Genomic DNA, 15,215 nt, shown 5'->3' on the forward strand with positions numbered 1-15,215 from the left:
ATGACCACCAGGAATGGTAGAGTCATTCAGATACTGAGCCCCAGCTGTAAACTAAACTAAACTGAACTAAACTGAACTAAACTAAACTAAACTAAACTTAAGTAAAATCTCTCTTGGGTTGTGTGCCTATTTTGCCAATTCAGGTTTGAGTCCTACTCCCCACCCCCCAACTACCACAACACTGAAGGAAGTTTCAGGGCTTTATTATCTTTCCCTTGTTCATTTTATCCATCTGTTTCTTTTTTTGTTTGTTTTATATGTTTGCTTATTTTATTTTTAAAAAGAAAGAAAGACCAGAACACTGCTCAGCTCTAGTTTATGGTGGTACTGGGGATGGAACTTGGAACCTCAGAGCCTCAGGCATGAGTCTCTCTCTCTCTCTCTTTTTTTTTTTTTTTTTGCCTCCAGGATTATCACTGGGCCTTGGTGCATGCACCATGCATCCACTGCTCCTGGTGGCCATTTTCCCCCCATTGTTATTGTTGTTGCTGCTATTGTTGGATAAAACAGAGAGAAATTGAGAGAGGAGGGGAAGACAGAGAGGGGGAGAGAAAGATAGACACCTGCAGACCTGCTTCCTGGCTTGTGAAATGATCCCCTGCAAGTGGGAAGCCGGGGGTTTGAACTGGGATCCTTGCACGAATCCTTACGCTTCATACTATGTGACTTAACCTTGTGTGCTACTGCCTGCCCCCTGAGAGTCTTTTGCAGAACCATTATGTTGTCTCCCCAGCCCTATCCATCGTTTTGTTTATTGTTGTTTTTTCCCTTGCTCTGAAAAAGCTGACATAGAGTGGTAAAGCCTTTGTGATGACAGGGAAAAAAAGTCTTTGTTTTATGAGAGAGAGGATGAGAAAGGTCAGGGTTCCAGAGCTCTTCTCCCTCATTGTTGCTGGTGATCAGACATAAGGCCACATGCTTGGGTGGCCTGTGCTCCACCTGTTGCACCACCATTTGGTTACTATGTGCCTTTTTGCTGAAGGATAGATAAGCTCCAGATCCTGGATCCTGTGTACCTTGGAGACAAAGACAAAACCTCTATGAAAAACCTATAGTCATGCCGCTTTGTAGTAAATAAAGTGTTCCAAGAGTTGAGAAAAGATGGGATAATGTTTTGTGTTTGTTTGTTTTTGCAAGTTCAGAGATCAAAACCATTTTTGTCCTAGAAAAAAAAAAGATGCTATTCATACAAGGGAACCAAGGTCAAAAGCTGGTGGATACTTTTTGTATGCTGGATGGTAGAGTGATAGTCTCTTTCTTGTCGATAGATGAATAGATTAATGCTGTTTAAGTTGAATCTTAGGAGATGACGAGGGGATTTTTCAGATGAGGAACTGGGAGAGAGAAAGTAAAAGTCAAAGGCAGGGAATAGCATGGGTCTTCACAGTTATGCTGAAAACGCACTGGGTGAGGGCTGACAGTGGTGAGGTTGGAAAGGTAAGGAAGGATGTGCCTTCCATGTCTCCAGCTCTGTGACAGAAGGGAGCAGGTAAAGAATTTTTAAGCTGGCGAGTGGCATGTTATGATTTACTTTGTATAAGATGTCTCTGAGGCAACCTGGAAGACAGAGCAGCAAGATCCCAGAGCTGCTTTAGCATGGAATTGACCTCAGACTGTTTAGGTAACTGGGACACGAGCATGTGACAAAAGATTTCCACACTGGGTACCCCAATACACTGTGACCCCACTATTCACCTACAGCAGCTTCCTATTAAACAGGTGGGTGGGTACTAGGAGGGAAGCCCTGTTCATGCTACATATTCCCCTGGTGGAGCCACCTCAGTTAAAAAGCACGGATATCTTTTCTTCTGTATAAGCTGAGCTTTTTCTCTGTGGGTGTGTGGGTCATCGGAACCAGTGCCCCCATATTTAAACATGAGCATGCCTTGCCATTTTGGTGGTGTTAGGGGGCTAAGGGGAGGGGCCATTATTTCAAAATGGAATAAACAGAAAAACAGTATTAAAAGAATGAGGTTGTTTAGTGAGGCTTGAAGAGACTACAGGTGTTTCCTCCAGTGTTGAGAACCAGTGACCCCTGGGAATCACATTTCCCGTTGAGCAGGGCCCTTGGCGGGCTGAGTCCTACTAACTAGGTGATGAGAAGGCTGAACAGCCTCCATAGAAAATCCAGAATTCTCCAGGGGGTCTTTTGTGCTCATCAGTAGTGGCAGCTAGGCAGGTATAAGAACACACACACACACACCCCTCAGACTTTTCACGCTATACTCTGTGACTATATCTGAGACCCATTGCCTTCTGTGTTGTATTGTTGTTCAGATCCAGCTGGCTGGCTCCGAGTGAAGTGGTCCGCAGCTGGTGGGGCCCTGAGGGTGCACATAGTGGGGTGACAGGCAGCCTTGCTGAAGAAACAGTGTACCAGCGCCTGAGGTGGGAGGATGTGATGACGCTGTGCCCCTGCGCAGCGGGAACTTGGGCCTTTAAAAAGCTGAGGAAACAGCTTCTGAGCAAGCAGTGGCTACACTGGAGGAAAGCACACCCAGGTCTCACATTAAAGAAGCCAAACTGTCTGCTTCAAAGAGAAAAGGCAACATCCTGTCACAGGCCATGCTCTGGCAAAAATGTAAGTGGTTTGGCTGTGGTTGTCAGAATCATGTAAGCCTGGGTAGGGGTTGGAAGTTTACCAATGAGTCTGTGACTAGAGAGGGGTTGGTGATGGTGGTGATGGGGTCCACGGAGGTCCTGGTACTCAGGCAAGGGAGGGGAGTTTTAGGTCTTGGGGCTAGTGGAGAAACCAACTTTTCAGAGGTGATGCTGATTTTCCAGGCAGGAGGGAGATGAACTAGTGTTCCAAGGTGGGACAGCTCACTGTGCCGCCACTCTGCATGAATCACCATGGTGAAGAAAGGGCAGTTTATGATTCACAAAGCAAAAGCCAAATGTGATAGTGGTTTAGACTGGGAGGGGAAGGTTGTAAAGGCCTTTACATGAGTTGCTTTATTTTGATAAGCCTACTCTTCAACTTGTGGTTCAGTTCCATGGGGTGGGTTGTTTTTCCCTAAGTTAAACTTTGCTTTCTGCCGAAGGTGTGATTCGTTTCTGTGAATGCATCAGGACAGTGCAGAAACTTGGCTTTGTCAAGCTTGTCTTCACTCGCTTCACTGTCTTGCCTATTGTCACTCTTCTTCCCACTCAGGGGCAAGGCTTGTAGTGTCCAGTGCAAGGGGAAGCAAGTTGATCTGTAACCTTAATATTTATCCCTGGAGTTGGATGGAACAACTGTGAACTTTATTTTCCATTATGTCAGACTGAAGAGAGACTTGTGTTATTAATAATTGAAGTCATGCAGAGGTTATCTACCACATTCCTTTCTTGAAATAACAAAGTCAACTGAACTGCCTCATGAGAGTTGAACCTTACTGGGGCTCAGTTCTGAACTTCCTCAAGAAAGAGCTTTTATCAAAAAATTACTCTGTCTTTTAAAAGGTACCCAGTTCTGTAAAATGCTTCCGGCTGAACTCAGGTATGCCCTACCTCAAATAACAGAATATAAGAAAATCTCAATTCACAGGAAAAGATATATTAGGGAGTATTTATTTATAAATATAAATAAATAAATATATATATATATATATATACACACCATGACATACAGAAAAGTCCTGAAGATATATGGTTATTGATTAAAACATGTTGTACAGTCACTTTATCAATAATTCATTGTTTCCTTGTATAAAGTCTCTGGACTTGAACTTGTTAATGTGTGCTGTGGCTGAGTAATTTCTAATTTTTCAGGTTGTGAAATCTCACCATTGCCATTGGCAAGATGTGTTTCTAAAGTGTTTTAACTGAATAAATTAATTTTTTTTTACTTGATAGGACAAAGAGAAATTGAGAAGGGAAAGAGGATATAGAGAGGGAGAGAAGAAGAGAGACACCTGCAGCACCACTTTAGTGCTTGTGAAGCTTCCTATGTGCAGGTGGGAGCTAGGTGCTTAAACCTGGGTCCTTGCGCATGGCAATGTGTGTGCTCGATTGGGTGAACCACCACCCAGCTTTTTTTTTTTTTTTTTTTGCCTCCAGGGTTATTGCAGGGGCTTGGTACTGGCACTATGAATCCACTGCTCCTGGCAGCCATTTTTTTCTCCATTTGTATTAGATAGGACAGAAAGAAATTGAGAGGAGAGGGGAGATAGAAAGGGGGAGAGAAAGATAGACACTTGCAGACTTACTTCACCACTTGTGAAATGATGCCCTACAGGTGGGGAGCTTAGGGCCTAAATTGGGATCCTTGCACTTCTTACTATGTGCACTTAACCTGGTGCACCACTGCCGGATTTCCCACTTTTTAAAAAATATTTATTTATTTATTTATTTATTTAATTCCCTTTTGTTGCCCTTGTTGTTTTACTGTTGTAGTTATTGTTGTTGTTATTGATGTCGTCGTTGTTGGATAGGACAGAGAGAAATGGAGAGAGGAGGGGAAGACAGAGAGGGGGAGAGAAAGACAGACACCTGGAGACCTGCTTCACCACCTGTGAAGCAACCCCCCTGCAGGTGGGGAGCCGGGGTCTCGAACTGGGATCCTTAGGCCGGTCCTTGTACTTTGTACCACCTGCGCTTAACCCGCTGCACTACTGCCTGACTCCCTCTTTTTTTTTTTTTTTTGAGTCAAAAGAAATGAACTCTAATTTGGGCTTGGGAATTTCAGAATCCTAAGATAATTGGAGCTATTTCTATATGAATAATGTGCAGTACTTCCTGAAGGAGGGGTAGGTAAAGCTAGACCCGACCCTGACCAAGTGCTGGTGTCAGTCCTGGGGGAGCTGGATGTGGCAGACGGATATTAGTGGGTCTTCCAGGACCTACTGAGCATCCAGATGCCCGTGCACTAGGGGAGGGGATGGGATACGGAGCTCTGGTGGTGGGAATTGTACCCCTCTTATCCTACGGTCTTGTCAGTGTTTCCATTTTATAAATAAATGCATTTTAAAAAAAAGATTGATTTAGTGAGTCTTATGTGAGCCCTGCAACAACTGTGTCTTGATTTATACCTACTCAGAGCAAGCCACTTTTCTTTATGCTTATCTTTATGTTTTTAATTTTTAAAATGGGTTAAAATAATACTCATTCAGAGCTACCCTTAGTAAGCCAGGGCACTAGCTGAATGGTGTTGCTTGCTTTTTTGTGTTCATGAGCTGCCATATTCTCTCATTATGCTTTAAATTATGTTTTCTTATTTAGTTTTTCCTAAGAGATTAGGAATTTTTTTTTTTGAGACTAGGAATTTTTTAAGGGTATGCCTGAGGCTTGTATTTTGCTTACATCCCAGAGGTCAGAAAGGTGCAGCAAAACTCCATCCTTAGAGATAATACAGTAAGTCAGTCAGTGGATAGCCAGGGTGAACAGTCCTACATGTTTAGATGCGCATAAATCAAAAATTCTTTTAAAATTGTTCTTTGGTACCTTAAAGGGATGGAATCTGCCCCCTTACCCTGGACTTAAGTGTGTAGCAGTGAGGGCACTGGGGTGACAGAACTCTGTGGGAAAGGCAGTAAAAACAGGGCAGCACAGTCAGCCCACTTACAGTCACCCGATGGAAGAACATAAGTTGAAATAATAGAACAGGAGTGCTGAAAAGGCACTTTCTATGTTCAGAAAACACCCTCAAGACATGAGCTGAAATGACTGTACTACAGGGTTCTGGAAAGGGTTAAGAAAACATTCACTTTGTAAATGTTGCCTTCTCCCTGCCTGATCTTTGACACCAGCTCATGGATTAAATGTGAACTTTGGCTACAATAAGCACAGATCTGCTGGTGCACAGAAGTGGAAATCTTCAAGCCCCAACCATGAATTGGAGATTTTCTTGGATGGCCCATTCACAAAGAAAGTCCTCTGCCTAGACATTGTCCTCCTATGTTTTGTCCTTGAAGAACTAACATTCACTCCAATGAGTAGCCATGTTAAAGCAAACAGTGCAGGAGAAACAGTGGGAGTGATGGGTTTGAAAATAGCAGGTAGGGTGCATGCCTTTCTATGCATGTTGCCATGGTGCTGTGATACCAGAGGAAATCTGGTGTTGAGGTATCTCTTCTCTTTTCTCTCTTCCTGGGTGAAAAAGTGGTGTGTGGCAGTGAAATCAGTCATATGCAAGGTCCCAGCTCTTTAAACAAAGTAGTAGATTTTGTAACTTAATTATCTAGCCTTCTCATATTCTAAACTATCTAGAATCCTATGGACACAGTTTTTAGGAGACTTACTCCTACCTGTTCACTTTTAGGCCTCAGCTTCAAGTGTTACTCTTTTATACAGAAAAAAAAAAACAAAAACCTTTCATTAGAGATCACTAATGCATATGGGTGTGTGTGTATAAGAGCAAACAATTTTTAGGGTGGACATTTCTGCCACTTTATATTTTCTATGTGTTCTAATGCTGCCTTGTAAAGTTTTGGTCAGAACTGAATCAGGTAAAGTGTCATCAAGTCTTCTGACAAGTAATGGTAATGGTAAGAGAATATATTCTCTTCTGTGACAACTCTGTAGGTGATTGATCAGATTTACCCCCAAATTCCTCCCTGTATATAGTTTCCCACACTTTGGTTAGAATAGCTGAAGTGGCACAATGAAGATGTCCTTTGAATGATAGAATCTTACCATTTTTCGTGGTTCTGAATCAGGGGCATGCAAACTATGGTGTTAGTCCCAAATCAGTCTTGCCACTTGTTTTTGTAAATAAAATGTTACTGGAAACTAGCCACGTCTGTTCCCTGATGTATCAACCAGGGCTGTTTCACTCTAACGGAAGAGTTGAGTAGGTGCCACTGACACCATATGGCGTGCAAAGCCAAAAATGTTTACCATCTTCCCTACACTGGAAAAGTTTACCCACACCGGTCTACATTGATTTGGGTAGTACTTTAGGTATTTGTTTCCTTAGGTTACTCAGTAGCCTAGGGTGGCAGAATGCCAACACCAATGGGAGATAGAGCTTGCAGTCAATAAATTCAGTAATTTGCACAGTGCTGCAATTTGCTTTGGTTGCTGTATTCCTTGAAGACAGTGAACCTGTATGTAAAATGTTTAATATCACTTGTTAGAAAATGAATAGATTGGACAACTACTTTTAGTTGTTGGTATTTGTGTTAGGGAAATATGTACATGATAACAAAAAGGTTTAACCAATTTTCTAAAAAAAAAAAAAGGGCTGGTGAAATTGTGTGCGTGGATAGTATACTGTCTTACTACATGCATAAACTTGGTTCGAGCCCAGTTCCCCACTACATTGAAGTAAGCTTTGACACCATGGGCATTTTCATTCTCTCTACCTCTGGTAGAAAAAAAAAAATTAGCCGATTGTCCTGATGTTCCATAGAGTTGGCCTTGACATTGGCCTTTTCTTTGCTATAGTGCCAAAGGAGGCACTGTAGGAACAGGAACTAGTTGTCATATTATTGTGCTTTCAGGTTCACTAAGTAATTAAATTAGGGTTTCAAAATTCTCAGCAATATAGAAATATGCATTTGTTATGGGTTCTTCTATGATAAATAGCTAACCTTAGAACAGTTTAAAAGGTCTTTAACACTAAGGAAGCTTGTAATATATGCTTGGAACCTGATCTCTTCTATAAGTTCAAGTAAATTTAAAACAAGAAATAACTTAGGTTTGCTGTTCTGTGTATGCTCTTTGGTTAATTAATAAGCCTAATTGAGTATCCTTTTTCTTTCCAAGTTTATCCATTGATTTCTTAGTTTTCTGCTGGCAAGAACAAGTAGGGCCCAAAACAGACATGAGATCACATACAGAGAGGAAGGTAAAATAAAGACATGCATCTAATGCATCTATCAAGCACAATAATTAATAGGGAAAAAACCATCTCCTTAAAAATCATCAGTATCTGCTGATTGCTCTTATGGGGTGCAGAAAGTTGAAGTTCTAGTTTCTGTAATTGCTTCCCCACTGGACATGGGCGTTGACCACTTTTGGTGAGGTCTTCTGCCCAGGGAAGTCACTACCTTTAACTGACTTTCAAATCCTATACTGTTTTGCCTTTAAGCCATCCTAATATGAAATAAAGATTCCGATTTCTACTGACTTATTTCTAAAATAGGCCATGTCTCAATTAAATTAAGATGTCGGTTTTTCACCTTGAGCTAACCAAAGTTATCTAAGTGAATATCATCACTGTTATAATTCTCACCTTTATGAAATACTTAGAAACATCTTAGTCTTCTAATTCTGTATAACAACTTCAAGATAATAGTGAACTTGCCTAGGTTGAAATGGTGCTCTTCCAAGCCCTCTTTTCCTGGTTTTGTGCTGTTCTGCGCAAAACATTGTTCTTGCAGGCAGGAAACCTGGGTTCTACTTTCCAGTCTATGGGTAATTAGATGTGAGGCAAACTATCTAACTCCTCTGGGTCTCAGAAACTCCACTAGAAAATAGCACCTGCCTTTTCCTGGATAAAGGCAAAGAAAAAAAGTTAACTGAATCTCTTTTCTGTTTAATTGTTGATCTTTCCTCTTTCCTAATACTTACAAAAATAAATACATATTTTAAGCATGAGTTTTTAATTTTTTAACTAAAATGTCATTTTAATTAATTTTGCCACCAGTGGTCACTAGGACTCCTTCCCTACACAATTCCTCTGCTTCCAGTGGGTTTTTTTAAGAGGGTGAGAGAGAGAGAGAGAGAGACAGAGAGATGAAGAGATATCAAAGAACTATCACACCATGAAGCTTCCCTGTATGGGTACTTGAACAGGATAAAGTGTATACTTTACTAGATGAGTTATTTCCTGGTCACACGAGTTCTTGATTTAATAGAAGAAATTATTATGTTTGCTTGAAGCAGTGCTTGCAACCCTGGTTGCACATTGGAATATTCTAGGAGATTTAAGAACTACTGAGTTTAGGCCCCAGCCCAGAGAGCTCATTAAATTGCCATGGGAATTGAGAATTATAAATGCTATTGATTCTACTGTGCAGTCAAATTGAGAACTACTAATAAGCTGAAAGCTGAAACTTATGGCATTTAATATACCTTTGGACATTACACTACTATTTAATCCTTTTTATAGGGTATTGAGCTTTTATTTGGTGCTATGGAGCGTACTAAATGTTCTGTAGGGTCAATTTGGATGACATTTTGTTGCTAGTGAAGAGCTATGAATCAACATGGATTTAAATAAGATGGTAATATACTTCTTTTCACAGGAAAGATTCCCTTGACAGTCTGTACAAGAGTACATAGAGATTCTGTAGTGTCAGCAGCCTCCCAGGCACTATTGTCTCTTACTGGTCTTTTGCTCTTGACAAGGCACTTTGTCTTCAATGCCTTATCAGAGGGTGGGGGTGGGGATGGAGAGCAGAACAGGTTATGTAAACAGACACTCATGCCTGAGGCTATGTAGTCCCAGGTTCAATCCCCTTGTAGCATCATAAGCCAGAGATGAGCAGTGCTTTGGTGTCTATCGCTCTATACCTCTCTTAGATTAAAAAAGAAAAGAAAACATGTCTTTGTGGGACTGAGTTGTGGTGCATCCAACAAAATGTACATGTTACAATGCACAAGGTCTTGGTTCAAGTCCTCAAGCCCCACCTACATGGGGAAAACTCTTGCAGGTTTCTCTCTCTCTCCCTCTCCTCTCCATTCCCTCTCAATTTCCCAGTCTCTAGCCAAAATAAATTATAAAATAGGGGGCTGGGGCGGTGGCGCAGCAGGTTAAGTGCTCATGGCGTGATGCGCAAGGACTGGCATAAGGATCTGGGTTTAAGCCCCCGGCTCCCCACCTGCAGGGAGGTCGCTCCACAAGCAGTGAAGCAGGTCTGCAGGTGTCTATCTTTCTCTCTCCCTCTCTGTCTTTCCCTCCTCTCTCTATTTCTCTCTGTCCTAGCCAACAGCAACAACAATGGCAATAACAATATAATAACAACAATGATAAACAACAAGGGCAACAGAAGTAAATAAATAAATAATAAAATAAAACAAAGTATAAAAACAGGTATCTTCACAGTGCCCCTGGAGGGTGGCATAGTGGACAGAGTGCATGGAGTCTTGAGTTACATCACTGGTATCGCAGTTCTATAGTGATGCTCTCTTTCTCTCTCACCCTGGTAAGTAAACTGATTTTTTTTTTTAAAGTGCTTCATAGATGCCACTATAGTCCTAGCTATCACATCTGTGCTTGGAACAAGGAACAAGTAAAGGGAAAGACAAAACAATGGCCATTTTCCTGTCATTGCCCTTGCTCACCAAACTTCAACACCCAAATGCTGTTGACATCTAGTGGACATCATAGCTGCAGCTGGGTACATTGCATCCTTCTCCCTTCCTGTCACCCCTCTTCTGCCTCATATTGTAGGGGTTGTTGAGAAGGAGAGAGAAAGGGCTGGTGTTGGGCATGGCAATCACCAGGTTTTGTTTTGTTGCTTTTCGTGTCTGCACAATGAATCTACCATTCCTGGTGGTCATTTTGTTTACTTTTTTTGTTTTTCCCCTCTCATTACTAGGACAGAAGAAATTAAGAGGGTGCAGGTAGAGAAGGAAAGAGAGAGAGGAACCTGCAGACCTGCTTCACTGCTTGTGAAGCCTGCCCTCCTCCAGGTGACAAGCGAGGGCTCAAACCTGGGTTTTTGTACATGATAATGTGCGCCACCACCTGGCCCCAGCAGACTTCGAATGTATTATCTCATTCAGTCTTCAGGAAACTTCATGAGTTAGATACTGTTTTAAGCTCCATTTCATTTATGAGAAAACATAAGCTTAACTATTAAGTTAATAACAGCTAAAACCATTGGAACCAGACCCTGAATATTTCCTTGCTAAGGTGCCTTGTTCCCCTGTTACCATACCTGTCTCATGCACAGAGCTTAGGAGGATGCTCTTGGTAAAAACACAGATCTTCCTAGTTAGACAAAACAATAATGGCCTAATAAAATACACCAGGACTAGGGAGATACCTTAGTAGTATGGCATAGGATTTGCATCCTGGAGATCCCAGTCTTTAACCCAGGCACTGCATATGCCAGAGCTGAACAGAATTGTGGTCTTTCTCTCTCACACACAAATAAATCAAATAAATTAAAAATAATTAAGACCAAAAATAAAAGCACCAGTTCTCAGATACCAGTTCTGACCTTGCAACTCATTTCTGCTGCCCATTTTCAACTTACTTAATGAAGATAATGGGGGTATTTGCTCTTCTGCTTTCTCCGTTCCACCAGGCCCTTCTCAGGTATTTTAGAGCACTCAGGGGATAGACTGGCCTACAGTCTCCCCTGACAAATAACTCAGTCCATCTGTTTTCTACCAACAGGTTAGCCCAATACGGCAGCCTTCCTAGGGAAACATAGTTTCTGGGCTCTTGACAGTCTCTTCATTCTGAACTGTCTAGATTTCAGAAGAGCCAAGCAGTTCCCTGTGTGTGTGTGTTGGGGGGGGGGGTGGGGGGGGGATGGGGAAATGCACAAGCTGTAGAGAATAAGGTATCATTTTGAATTTAAGAGTGACATCTCTGTTCTTTCCTTGTTCATAATAATTTAAAGCCTAGTCTCTGGTGCAGAGAAATATGAGTTTAAGTCCTGAATTTATTTATTAATTTTTTAAAATTATCTTTATTTATTAGATAGATACAGCCAGAAATAGAGAGGGAAGGGGGTGGTAGAGAGGGAGAGAAGACAGACCACTTGTGAAGCTTCCCCCCTGCAGGTGGGGAGCAGGGGCTTGAACTCAGGTCCTTGCACATTGTAATGTGCATTCAACCAGTGGCACCACCACCTGACCCCTTGAAACCTGAATTTAGACCTCACTGTTTGCACGATGCCAGCAACCCCCTTTACCTGGCTCTCTCCCCTCCCCTCTTCTTGTACATATAATAGGGACACAGCTCTTATTTCAGAGTTATGGCAGGTGTGTTCAGCATTAAGTCAACACTCAACATTGTTACTATTATTTTCCCCTTTATCTCTCTGGACTTTTATCTCTGTGGATGGACAAATTTTATATAAATTATGATTCTAGATTATAATTTGAATAGCCTATGAGTTCTACATTTATTTTGAAAGAGCAGGAACTCTATTTCCAGCCTTGTGACTTGTGGAGTTACTCACCAGGATTAGTGCTGATAGCTAAGTTATCTAGTTTTTGGCCTAACTTAGAACTCAGGCCAGAACTTCTTATTCATTCTCATAAAATGGGATGCCAGCAGGCATGTACTGAATGGAAATTTTTTTTTTAATTCATGAAATTGGAGTGAAGTATTCATAATCTAGTTGTGAGAAGAATAACTCTTGAATATGCAGTAAATAGCACAAGTGATACTGAAAACTGAAACAGCAATGTGCTAGGTTTTTTTTTTTTTTTTTGTTTTTTTTTTTAGTAATAGTTTCATTAGTATCACTTTCTGGGAAGAACAGGTAGCCAAAGAATTGGAGACCAGTGTCATTCTCAGACCAGGTGTTGGAACCAAAAAGGATTTGAGCACACTTTAAAAATCTGAGTTATTTTTTTTAATTGATGTAATAATGATAAACAAGGGTGTAGGATAAAAAGGGTTCAATTCCACACAACTCCCGCCACCAGAGTTCTGTATCCCATCCCCTCCATTGGAAGCTTTCATATTCTATAGGAAATGGACCCAGGATCATTATGGGGTGCAGAAGGTGGAAGGTCAGGCTTCTGTAATTGCTTCTCTACTGGACATGGATGTTGTCAGGTCTATCCATACTTCCAGACTGTTTTTATCTTTCGCTAGTAGGGCAGGTGTTTGGAGAAGCAGGATCCCAGGGTACATTCTGAGTTACTTTTTAATCCTCTAAACTGAAGGAAAAAAAACAATTAGAATAGAGGAAGAGTATGAAGATCATTATAATTTTCCAGGACTGAAGAATAGTAATCCTAGCCTCTGATGCAGATAGTTCTGAGTTTGAATCCTGAAAGATAGAAAAGATAAAAAGAAAAAGAGAAGCAAAAAGTTGAAAACAGTACCAAGTAGTACTGCTAGATGAAAATCAAGACCAATTCTTGTTTTCAAAAGGAAAACTAGTCATCCATTTCTTGCATGTGTGCCTCCATCTAACAGTTGTATTACTCCAGCTAAGGAACTCAACCAATGAAATCTTTAGCAGGAGAGAGGAGGATAAGGGGATCAGAGAAAGATGTGACAGAGCATATGACATTGACTGTGGACCCTCAAGAACAAATAGCTTTTCTTGCCTCAAGGTGAAGATGTACTTTAGGGTACCAAATATTAGTACTAGAAAAAAAATTCAAGAATATCTAATCTGGTGTCTAAAATACTCCCCCCCCCAAAAAAGAAAGAAAACAACCTATTAAAACCAATCTACTGCAGAAATCTGGTACAAAATTTAAATCAGAGTCATTTCAGTGGTGTTGGTGGGTGGATAGCAGAACTCTGACTTACTCCAGCATCCTCACCCTCCTCTCCATTGTTGCCAACTGTTGTCCTCTTCACTTGATTCCAGGTTCTTTAGATCACAGCTTGACAACCTAACTTGGAGCAGTCTTCCACTCCTTCCACAAAATCCCTAATAGTTGATTGAAGGGATGATGCCTTACTTTCAGAGTAGAACTTTATTCTTGGAGACAAGTAAGTCACTGAGAAGCACACTGCACTTGTCTCCATGAAACATTGATGCTGAGAAGGTGATGATTTCCATGCACCTGGTATCTAGTGAAGGAAGAAGATTCATTCCTCAAAGATGGACCTAATGACTACTTTATGAAACTTGGTATTCTAAAAACTTCTCTAGTATCTGACACAAGGGGATTCCCCCACATCATGTGGTCATTAATTAGTAAACCAGAGACTTGGCAAAAAGAAAGAAAAAAAGAAAAACCTCATCTTGACTAGCAGCAGCTATATCTCTCAACATGAGTCAATTATCGGGGATACTTTCACTAATGTATCCCAGGCCACTGTGAGTCTTGAGTTTGGATAATTGGGTCTGAGCCCAAATGCACAGCTGATGCTGAGTCTGAAGACTCTTTCCTCCATCCTTGGGTGGTATTATGGGGGAAAAATATATCTTTTGTTGCCCTTGTTGTAGCTTCGTTGTGGTTATTATTATTGCCCTTGTTGACGCAATTCGTTGTTGGATAGGACAGAGAGAAATGGAGAGAGGAGGGGAAGACAGAGAAGGGGAGAGAAAGATAGACACCTGCAGACCTGCTTCACCGCCTGTGAAGCGACTCCCCTGCAGGTGGGGAGCCGGGGCCTCGAACCGGGATCCTTACACCGGTCCCTGCGCTTTGCGCCACATGCGCTTAACCCACTGCGCCACCGCCCGACCCCCGGAAAAATATTTTTTAAGAATCTTTTTAGTCCTGAAAATCCTCAGCTAGATACTACTTAAAGAATAAATGCCTGCATTTCATTTCTTATAATTTCCTGACCATAGGTTTTTTCTTGTTCTAGATAAAGCTGACCATTCTAAATTCATGCAATGAATCTTGATCCAAAAAGGAGTGATGTATTCAATTCCTCTGCTCCACCTCCTCAGCCAGGTAGTGATCAGTCAGGATTTGGGTGGGCATCTTGGGGTACACCACCTGATAAAGTCTTGTGCTCTCAGCATAGAGTCTTTCATCCCATTTTGATACCTATGACTCTTGGTAAATCTGAGGCAATATCCAATATTGAAATCTGCCCTGATATAAACAGAGGTTAAATACTCCTTTTGACTACCAAAGAATATTCTTTTGTACTCTGCATGCTTCTACTCCAGGTATGTACTTCTAAGTTTCAGTTCCTTAAAGAACTACCCAACACTAATTTCAGTCATGGCTGTATTCTCCTTTTGGAGACACATATAAGTTCCTTAAAGGACTACACATGAGCTCAGGACAAGAACATGCCATCTCAAAATCTCCAAGGTAATCCTTCCTGGAGTCATCTATTTAAAGCTCAAATCTGTCACACAGTTAATCCTTCCCTGACTTCTGAAGAAGTCTTTCTATGTAGCTTTACAAGAACCAATACCAATATTTTTATGTCTCATGTTCACATTCTCACTCTGTGAGTAAGAACTTTGGTCCATCTTTCTTCCACATTATTGGGCAACAAATCTTCTAGTGGAGCTGTCCTGTTGCTTAGGAACACAAGGCCCAGGGACCTTAGGGTTAACTTCCAAGAGCATGACAAAGGCAAATTGACATATCAGTAACAGAAATCCATGGGTGTATTGAGGTTAGAGACATTCAATAAAAGGATGGTGGCAAGTAAGGGTCACTGTACT

General features: G+C 41.3%; 1 protein-coding gene across 2 annotated transcripts in view; it reads left to right on the forward strand.

Annotated features, from left to right (window-relative positions):
• The first annotated feature begins 2,366 nt into the window (after nt 1-2,366).
• Nucleotides 2,367-15,215, forward strand: part of POU2AF1 (POU class 2 homeobox associating factor 1) — a 30,982-nt gene continuing 18,133 nt past the window's right edge. Inside the window, exons 1-2 of one of the 2 annotated variants that reach the window (XM_060180105.1) lie at nt 2,367-2,581; nt 14,396-14,484. In XM_060180105.1, the coding sequence (XP_060036088.1) occupies nt 14,424-14,484 (61 nt within the window). In that variant the 5' untranslated portion in view covers nt 2,367-2,581; nt 14,396-14,423. The remainder of the gene's footprint in view (nt 2,582-14,395; nt 14,485-15,215) is intronic. The other variant, XM_007538653.2, reaches the window with a different exon arrangement.

This window comes from Erinaceus europaeus, chromosome 20 (genome assembly GCF_950295315.1).
Source record: "Erinaceus europaeus chromosome 20, mEriEur2.1, whole genome shotgun sequence".
Lineage (NCBI taxonomy): Eukaryota > Metazoa > Chordata > Mammalia > Eulipotyphla > Erinaceidae > Erinaceus > Erinaceus europaeus.